At 41.4% G+C, this 9,584-nt stretch overlaps 1 protein-coding gene across 1 annotated transcript in view; it reads left to right on the plus strand.

Annotated features, from left to right (window-relative positions):
• The window catches only part of LOC106536344 (Krueppel-like factor 7), a 34,387-nt gene that overhangs the window by 19,436 nt on the left and 5,367 nt on the right, over nucleotides 1–9,584 (plus strand). The window contains exon 3 of the mRNA XM_014033596.1: nucleotides 2,822–2,945. Within this exon, the coding sequence (XP_013889050.1) occupies nucleotides 2,822–2,945 (124 nt within the window). The remainder of the gene's footprint in view (nucleotides 1–2,821; nucleotides 2,946–9,584) is intronic.

Below are 9,584 nucleotides of genomic sequence, written 5' to 3' on the forward strand. Positions count from 1 at the left end.
GTGTGTGTGTGTGTGTGTGTGTGTGTGTGTGTGTTCAGCATTAAGGCAGAAAATGGGAGTCTTTATAAGTAAATTATTTGCTTTAAACAACACTGTCCATAATTAGGATTGTTTAAATTAGAGCAAATAATCTACTTAGTTTTATAATCTACATTTTAGGTTCTTTTTACCCTTTCTAGCCAAAGTAATCCAAAAGTAATAGTGCCATAATCAGATTATGCTTGGGAGTTGGGACTAATCCACTGGATTAGGTTGAAAACTGTCATTGACTGAACGCAGCTCTGTATTTTTAAAGTAGCCTTTCCAGTCCAGGAAGCGTGAAAATGTGTGTTTGTGCAAGCAAGTGTGTACCGACTCTGCTCGCATGTTTGTGCGAGGGCATCTTGAGGGAGATGGGAGGGGGAGGGGGGGTTGTTGCTAGGCAACGGTGAGCAGTGTATCGTTGCAGGAGTCGGTAGCTGAGTGGTTATGTACTGCTGCAGGCTCTGGTCTCTCAGTGCCCTCCTCCTCCTCTTCTCCTCCTGCTGCTGCCTCCACCACTATCACCACCATCGGCACTGCATCCCACCTCCCTCCCCGCCGCCTCTCACCCCGTACAGCGCCGCGGTTGCCGTCGCTAGGCAACTGCCTCCGCGCTCTGCCGGCGTGCCCGGTAATTGGCCAGTGGCGAGGCAGCACGCCGCCGCCAGATTCAGCCAGCTGCACTGACTGCTGTGTCCTCGTGTTTCACCCCCCCCGCCCATACCACCTCTGTCCATACACACCCACACACACATAGACCCCCCCCCCCCCACGCTGCCATTGCTAGGCAACACACTCAGGCATCCCTGCCTACTGGGACTTTGATTGGCCAGAGCCTGCAGGCCCACACCAGCTGTTCTGTGGGTGTTTCTGAGGACATTTGGGGACATTTGTGGACGGGAACCAGTTTAATTCCTGTGGCTAAACCAGTTAAACACAAAACTCCAAACTCTTTTGATGTTTTTTTTTTTCTTGAATTCGTATTTGAGTCAAAACTTCAAATGCAATCATCTCTACAAATTATTTATGCGGTCCATTTTTGCTACTTTCCTAGTGTCAACAAAGCTTTTATCACCTTATTTAACTTCCCATCAGTGTTGGAACCTTGTGCAACCCCCGCTATTTCACACCTTCCTAACATGCTGGAGTTCTGATAATGAAGTGCTCCACAACACGACTCCTCACTGCTAGAGTCCTTGAACGGAACGTATGCTGTGAGGTGTTCTCATTCAGAATGCTCTGCTTTACACTTTCAGGTCAACTTTGGCATCTAGACATCAATATTTGATAGGAACTATTGATTTTTCCTGATACAGATGATCAGGGTTCCTGCAGATCCTTAAAAAGTCTCAAAAGGTCTAAAATTCATCAATCCAAAAATTAGGCCTTAATTAGCCTTAAAATGTCTTAAATAAATCTTTCAGAAGTCTTAAAAATGTTAACACATTGTCAGTAGGATGACTGTAATTCATCTCAAATATTAAAATTATTGGTAACATTTATTAGTTTTTTTAAATATTCCTTTGACATCACTTCCTGTTGCTTCACATGCAAATATCTCTACTCTCCATTTGAGCATCATGAAATTTGTTTCATAATATGTTAACAATGTTGTCTTTCCAAAAATGCATTGAAATTTCTTACAAACATTTGATGTCCCAGGCACTTTAAGGTTTCATCTACAGCAAATTGGGGTTAAGACCCCACTGTGGGTCCTAAAACTCCAAATTTTGGGTCGTTAGAGAATTTCCAGAAATTAAATTAAGTTTAAAACTGACTAAGAATGTTTCTGCTATTGTTAGATATGGATAAAAACAGTTGGTCTATTAGCAATATTTGAATACTTCAACCAAAAATACTTTGATTCATGAGTTTCTGCCAGTTTTTATTCTTTTGTCATTTGTGTTTATTATAAAATTGGTCTTAAGTTTAATTTCACTTGGCATTAAAAAGTCTTTAACTTTCCTTAAAGGAACCCTGGATAATGGCCCAAAGCCAACACCATCAGTGATGACTTGTCTTGACTGAGCCTTCGATTGTGTCCCATTTCTAATCAGATTCAGCGAATTAGGCCAGCGTTGGTGTCGAAAGCACTCAAAGTGGAGCTGGTCAAGCTTGAGCACCAATCCAGATGGGATGTGACTGATGCAGGTGACATCTTTGGAGCTGGACTCAGCTGGCACTTTGTGTGACCAGCCTAATTATCAGCACTCCCCCTCCCTCCCCGTGTCGACATATCTGCAGCCTCCTCTGCCTTAATCCACTTCAGCAACAGTTCTCCCCACTTTCCTCTCTTCTGGTCTCATCTCAACTCCTCTTCTCAGACTCCTCTTATCTACCTCGGCTTTAATCCCACCCAGCCCACCTCTCCTTTTTCTCCACTTCTCAATCCGTCACTCTTCTTCTGCGTGTTCAGCAACGTCCGAGACATGTGCAAGCATCTCCATCCCGGTTAGACATTTCATTGCACTTTTTTCAGTCTCTTAAAAAAAAGAAGAAGTGACCTGAGTTATTTAAAAGAAAATTTATGGCCAAAATGAGGGGGCTGCAGTGGCTCAGTGGTCTAAAGCTAGTGGATTGAGTCAAAGTTGCATCAGATATGTGCATCTGGCATAAAGCAAGTACCAAATCTTTAATGTGAGTTAGCTCGCTCGGGCAACTTTTGCAGAAAGAAGTAGCTGGAAAAAAAAAATGGATCAAGCTAAAATAATTTGTAATAGTGAATTGTTTACCATTTGAGAAGCAGACTAAATAAGTAACTAAAGTTGTGTTGATGATTTGTTTCTCTTCTGTGCCTCAGGTGAGAAGCCGTACAAATGCTCATGGGAGGGCTGTGAGTGGCGATTCGCCAGGAGCGACGAGCTGACGAGGCACTACCGCAAACACACCGGTGCCAAGCCTTTTAAGTGCAACCACTGTGACAGGTCTGTCAAAACACAACGCTCCTTCTTTTCCTGCCGTCTGATACGTGTTTCCTTCCAGTTTCCCTACGTTGTTTGAGGCGGCACATTGTACCATTGTGATTTTTATTTTTTTTTGCTGTGTGGTGTTGTAAAAAAATAAAACAAAACCCTTCAAAGATGCTGGTAACACATCCTGTTTAGCTGGCAGGATTACTAATGTGGGTTACTTTGGAAGTTGCGCTGTCGTGCATTGAGAATTCACACTTTAGGCTCACTGCTGCATATTAATAGTGAATCTTCTTACATTAGGATGCATGACCGGGAATTGGGATGCTGCTATTAGATTAAAAAATGAGCACCCTCAGACGAAGCTAAATGGTATAAAAATGAAAAGTTCTACATTTATAAGTGAAGCTTTTATTTAAAAAAGAAATAGAAAAGTTCCCGAAGAAAGTTTAAGGGGGCCTTCCTCTTGGTGAGAGGGTTTTTTTCCCACATAGTATTGGGGATTTTTCCTGGGCATCATCATACCAAATTTAAGCTCAGTGTGACTTAAAAATCACTAAGTTATGGTCATTTTGTTCCTTTTATCTATGGCTACCATTTTCTATTTATGTATTAATAACTTATTTTTTATTAAATATGTGATTGGGATCACTCTCAGCTACCACCACGCCAAATTTAAGCTCAAAATGTCTTTAAAGATAGGGCAGTGTTTGGAAAAGCTCAGATTTTATTTTCTGTATACAAATCATATGAACGCATTCATTTTTTTAGCAACACAAAATGTGGGGAAGATTCACAAATTTTCATTTGGAATCACATTTTACCTGTGGCACATTTGTATGTCTGTGTCACTGGGAATAAATTGCAACATTACTTCATCACAGCTTCACAAAAATCGGTGCTGTATGTGATCGCCCACATAAAGACCGGAGGTACCACTGGCGACAAGTACAGCTGACAACATTTCCATGCCGCAGACCTCACAGTTGAGCACGCAGGGAATGACGAACTTGTTTTAAAGAGCTGATCTGATCTAATTTGCCACAGACATTTTTCAATTAGGCTTCCTGCCTTCTGTTGTCTGTCGAAGCTTTGATATCCTGGGCTTCCGTGACGAGAACATGAACTATTTGCTGGTCATAATTATTCAGTATAAAATTATAGGCTCATCTCAGACTCAAAAATCTTTTTTTTTCACTTTTCTGTGTGTGATCTGGCACCTCTGAGGTCTCTGAGCAATATCAAGCAAAAATGTGATGAAGCTCAACAACATGTGAGAAAAGGTCATTTTAAATGTGTTCCACAGAAAAAGCCATAAAGCTTTCTAAAATATCAGTTGACTTTAGGTTGGTTTTTCTGATGTAGTCAGTGAAACTACTAAATGTTAACTCTAAACTAGCCTGGTAAAAATGTGCTACAAGGCACTCAACATTTGTTCAGAATCAGCTTCTTACCACTGGTAACGAGGCAGCTCTCCTCTCACTCATTCCTGCAGCTTCACAGTGCTTTAAACAGTCGGACGCTGAGCTTCCACAGAGTTCATTAGCGATGCAAAGATTGCAGCGAAACGAGACGAGTCATTGGATAAATGCTGGCTTTGCCCCGCCCATCAAACGCTGAGCGTCTCTGGGGGTCAACGGAGCAGTGGGCTGGCCTCGGCTGGCCCGAACGCTCAGCTTCTGCATGATTGGATGAACTGTCGGAGGCTGAATCCCTTTTTGATTGACAGCGAAATGAGCGAATCAGCTATCTTTTGGTGTAAATATCCGTGGGAGCATTTAAAAAAAAAAACAGTGGTTATTCCGTATGTTGCGGGTGTTTCGGAGAAACTGAGACGTTTATTTTCTAAACATGATGTCCCAGTGGCTTTCAAACCCCAAAACACAGACCCAAAACAGTGGTTATTCCGTATGTTGCGGGTGTTTCGGAGAAACTGAGACGTTTATTTTCTAAACATGATGCTCCAGTGGCTTTCAAACCCCAAAACACATTACGGCAAAGGCTGGTTCACCCCAAATATCTGGTGCCCCGGCACAAACAGAGCAATGTTGTATATGCTGTTAAGTGCCAGGAGGACTGCGATCAGTTATACATCGGGGAAACAAAGCAGCCACTGTTCAAAAGAATGTCCCAACACAGACGAGCTACATCTAATGGCCAGAACTCTGCAGTTTTCACTCATTTACAGGCCAGCGGTCACTCTTTCAGAGATGAGGATGTTCTCATTCTTGATAGGGAGGAACGTTGGTTTGAGAGAGGAGTAAAAGAAGCCATTTTTGTGAAGAAAGACCGTCCATCATTAAACAGAGGTGGAGGCCTCCGTTTTCAGTTGTCCCACTCCTATAGTGCGGCTATTGCCAGTATCACTCCACCCCCCCTGTTAACAATAGGTGTTAATTAGGTGTCAACAATAGCCATGTGATGTATCAGTCACATGGAGGCAGGGCTTAAAAGCCTGAATTTTGCCTGAAACTCTCAGACTGAAGAAGTCTCTTGGAGGAGAGATGAAACGTTTCATTAGAGAAGAACCCGTCCAGAAGACCTATTTTTTTTTCTTTTTGATTTTTACCTGGATTACTGAGATACATCAGGAGCATTTTTTAGTTTCATTCTGTTCTGAGTTGAACCAGAGACTTTATTAATTCTTTTAGCGGCATTTTCTTTGTTAAAAATGACTAGCAACAAATCAAGCTTCTATTTCTGGTGGGTTTTTGTAGCTGCTTGTGTTTGGAGACAGACTTCTATCACTCTTTCTGACTTCTATCTCAGTTTCTGTCCAGCGGCTGCTGCTGATCCCATCCACCGTCACAAAGCACTCACAGGCGAACACACTTCACAATAGCTTTGCGCCAGTAACAAGCTGCACATAATGGCAGAGAGTTTAAATGTTGTGGACCGGATTTTGGCGAAGCCATTTGATAGTCTTCCTTACGAAGAAAAACTTAGAGTTAAACAGCAGGGCTGATCAACTCCTTAATTTGGTGCAAAAGGTGGGGAAAAGTAACAGGTCTTTTCATCTGTCCTGGTATGACAAAGTGAGCTGGCTGACTGGAAGTGTCATAAAAGGATCTGTGACTTTCTTGAAAAGCAACAGAGGGTAGAATTTATGTATAAATCAACACATTTTATGATGTAGGCCGAAAGTGAGCTTCCCCTTCTTGAAAGACCAGCATCCGCCACCGCTGCGCAGAAAATCGACGTTGTTCAAAACTCCACCTTCTGTTTGCTGATTGGTCCAGGTAAAATAAATTACAAGCAGACACTGCACAGAAAAACGACGTTCTGTTCTCAGATTGGCCCGAATGAAATGCTCCTGAAGAAATCTTTGTCTATGGGAGAAATCCCAGACGGAGCAGTGAAGGGAAACTAGAATTGAGTGGAACTGTGTAGAAAGGTAAGGGCCAGGCTAACCATAACCCACATAGCAACATTTATCTGGTCCAGTTCTTGCTCACACAATGCACTCTAACAGCCAGCACAGATACTGCAAAAAATTATGCGCCTATGGTGGCCCAGAAGAAGTTTGCCAGAGGTGGTCCACGAATGGACCAACATCACAAAAACCAAAGCACAACCGGACTAGTCGTGGCATGCAATCTTAAAGAGTGTCATCGTCCACTCCACACCTTGTAAATGATGTAATGCATAATCTTGAAGAAATTTATTGGGTTTTAGGTTATATATTGGTTTTTAATTACATACACATACTGTGTAGTCTTATGATAGAAGAACTGTAAAGATTGTTAAATGTGACTGTTTTGCTTAACTTGATGATTTTATATAGATAGATACATGCCTGCAAACAAATTCAACACATAACTGAACTTTTAAATCTTCATTAGGCTAGATTATGATTGTCTGGAGACATGGCTCCGAGCAGCAAAGGGACCCCTTATCGATTATGTAATCAAATAGGCGGAGCCATGTCTCGGAGCCTGTGTTAGATCCAATTCTCTTCTTGGTTTTTCGGTCTGAATGCTTGGTCATTAAACCAGTCTTCAGCAGAGCGCTCTGGTTTTGTATGATCTCTCTTTATTAAACTTTTCCATGCATTGGTATATTCTCCGTACGTTTCAAGCACACAAGCTGGTAAACGAACATGCATAACAATATTTTCTTTCAATCTTGTGCAATTTTGGGACACCTTGCAAGACATGATAGAGCTCATATGTTGTTACTGACTCCTGGCTAATACCAAACTGAATTTTAGCTGAATATTTGTACAGTTGACTGGGTTATTGCCATTTTAGTGTTTCCTAAAGTCAGCTGACTGTGGTGATCATCTGAATTTGGGTGGACTCAAAAACTTAATCTGTTGTCGATAGCCCAGAGGAATCCAGAGGTTTGTGGGGTTCCATGCAACCCGACTTGTGCCAAACAATTTGACGTCAGCAAACTGCAAGCCACTGATTGAGTGTACGGCCTGGCCTGGCCTGGCTTGAGTCGGCCCAGCCCAGGTTCAGAGTTTTTGCATTGGGCGGTTTATTAGGATAAACAATAGTATGAGCTTCATGCTCTCTATTGTTGCGTGTCGCATAAATGACATCATGTTAGCCTCAAGGGTCCTTGCTATGACAGTTATACCCACATGCCAAAACAATCAGGGTTGTGCAGAGCCAGAGAAGACCTGAAATGCAAAAATGCCATAACCATTAGTTTGAGAGTTTTATTGAAATCCACACATTGGTTTATGAGATATTTTATTAACAGGCACAGTTGACGTCACTAGTTACTGACAAACAAACCTCAGAATATCAGTTAGTACTCAGAGTTTGTTTGTCTGTGACTCTCAGCTTCTCCCGCTACATTTTAGCTCAGTATCTGTAAAATTGGCTAAGTTACACCAATAATGTGTTTACTGAGTTTAGACTTACCAATTAGTCTAACATGCATTTTTTTTAGGTCTGTGGGGCAAAGACCCAGCAAAAACCCCAAAACCTACAGAGAGAACATGCAAACTCCACCATGGCTGGGATTTGTTCCTACAACTTTCTCACTGAGAAGCAATAGCTCTGCCAACCAGCCATTGTGCCACTAGTGTATCACGTTATTTATTTATTTCATTTTGGAATTTTAATATGTTAAATACCAAAATAAAACTTTGCAACTTCATTTTTCAATGCCTTTATTGCCATATAGCTTTGCTGTCGTTCATGTTAATTACATTTTTAATAACTTTTCTACATTGAATTTAACCATTTTTTGTTACTTATGGACAACATTTTGTAAATTATATGCAACAGTCTTAAGTTATTCATGTGGCTGGAAATTAAAGATGTCACCTATTTGTCAAAAATGGCACAAATGATTTACAGTAAATGCCTTTTAAAGCCCATTGACAGAGTGGAAATTGAATAGAACAGAGTGAGTTGTTGAGTATGTGACCTCTTGAATCATGCATAGGTTCATTATGAAAGAAGGAAAAAAGAAATCCCTTTTCACCGAGGGTACTTTGCCTTAATGTGGATCTGTATGTGTGTGTTAATGAACAGCAGGTCAGTCAGTTTCATCTTAATCGGGTCTCAGCTGGGCGGATTGTAAATACAGTATCCCTCCCCTTTGGTTTTCCGTCTCTCTCCACTGCCAGACCCCCCTCCGGGCAGATCCCTAATTCGGGCCCACCTCTGTCATGTGTCAGAGCCCTCCAGCCCTGACACGCACCCCCTGCTGAGATGAAGGAAGAGAAGAAACAGGGGAGACAGAAAAGTCGGGGTGAAAGATTGAGGGTAGGGGAGGAGTAGACAGACCTACGGTGTGCCAGCTGGTGTCTTGCCCCAGAGTCGTGACTCATACTTCACCATCTGTCTCGCCGAGCATACACGCATACACAAACACACGTATACTCGCAGTGACACACAAAATCGAGGATGAAAGTCTTAGGTGTGGTTCATACATCCTAGATATGTGTTTTTGTGCACGCACTTTTGGGAGGGAGCTCACACATGAAGGTGTGACAGTGAGACGGATGACAGGCAGCTCATCACATGAAAACTTGCCGACTAAATTCAAAATATCTGACTGTCAGTCCCATCTCAGTCACAATCAACAGTTGCTGACATGCAAGAATGTTTTAGGTGCAAAACTGATTCTAACATATTTGCATTCGGTTTTAGGAGGCCATACTGCATTCTGGTGACACCCAATGTAACCCTGTTGTATATGCAATATTGGAAGTTGAAGTTGACATTGATCTGGAAGCTAATTTAAAGAATGTTCCTTGTTCATTTATTTGACTTGATTTAAAATAATTTGTTTCAAGTAAAAATGGAATGCATCAATAGTTTAGATGAGCATTACGATTGCACTAAAAGGACCAGTTATAAAATAATAAACGTTGATTATGGGATAAATCTTGTGCCAGCAGGAATTGAATTTGAATTGCTCAGATTGAATCTGTATGTTCATAATTTGAAATTGAATGTCACTTTCAAGGGATCCCCGATTAGTTGTAACATTAGACTTTATTTGATAAACATACAGTATATTTTAACTGTAAAATAAATACTGTAAAAATACTGTAGGCTGTTTAGTTTTGTAAATTTTTAAACTAAAAGTTTAAAAATATATTTCACGACAGGGCCATTTTATTTACACGCAAAGCATTCTGGGTAAATGATGACATGGAAAGGTCCTCAGTGTGAGGCTGCTAGCGAG

This window comes from Austrofundulus limnaeus, unplaced genomic scaffold (genome assembly GCF_001266775.1).
Source record: "Austrofundulus limnaeus strain Quisiro unplaced genomic scaffold, Austrofundulus_limnaeus-1.0 Scaffold1781, whole genome shotgun sequence".
Classification (NCBI taxonomy): domain Eukaryota; kingdom Metazoa; phylum Chordata; class Actinopteri; order Cyprinodontiformes; family Rivulidae; genus Austrofundulus; species Austrofundulus limnaeus.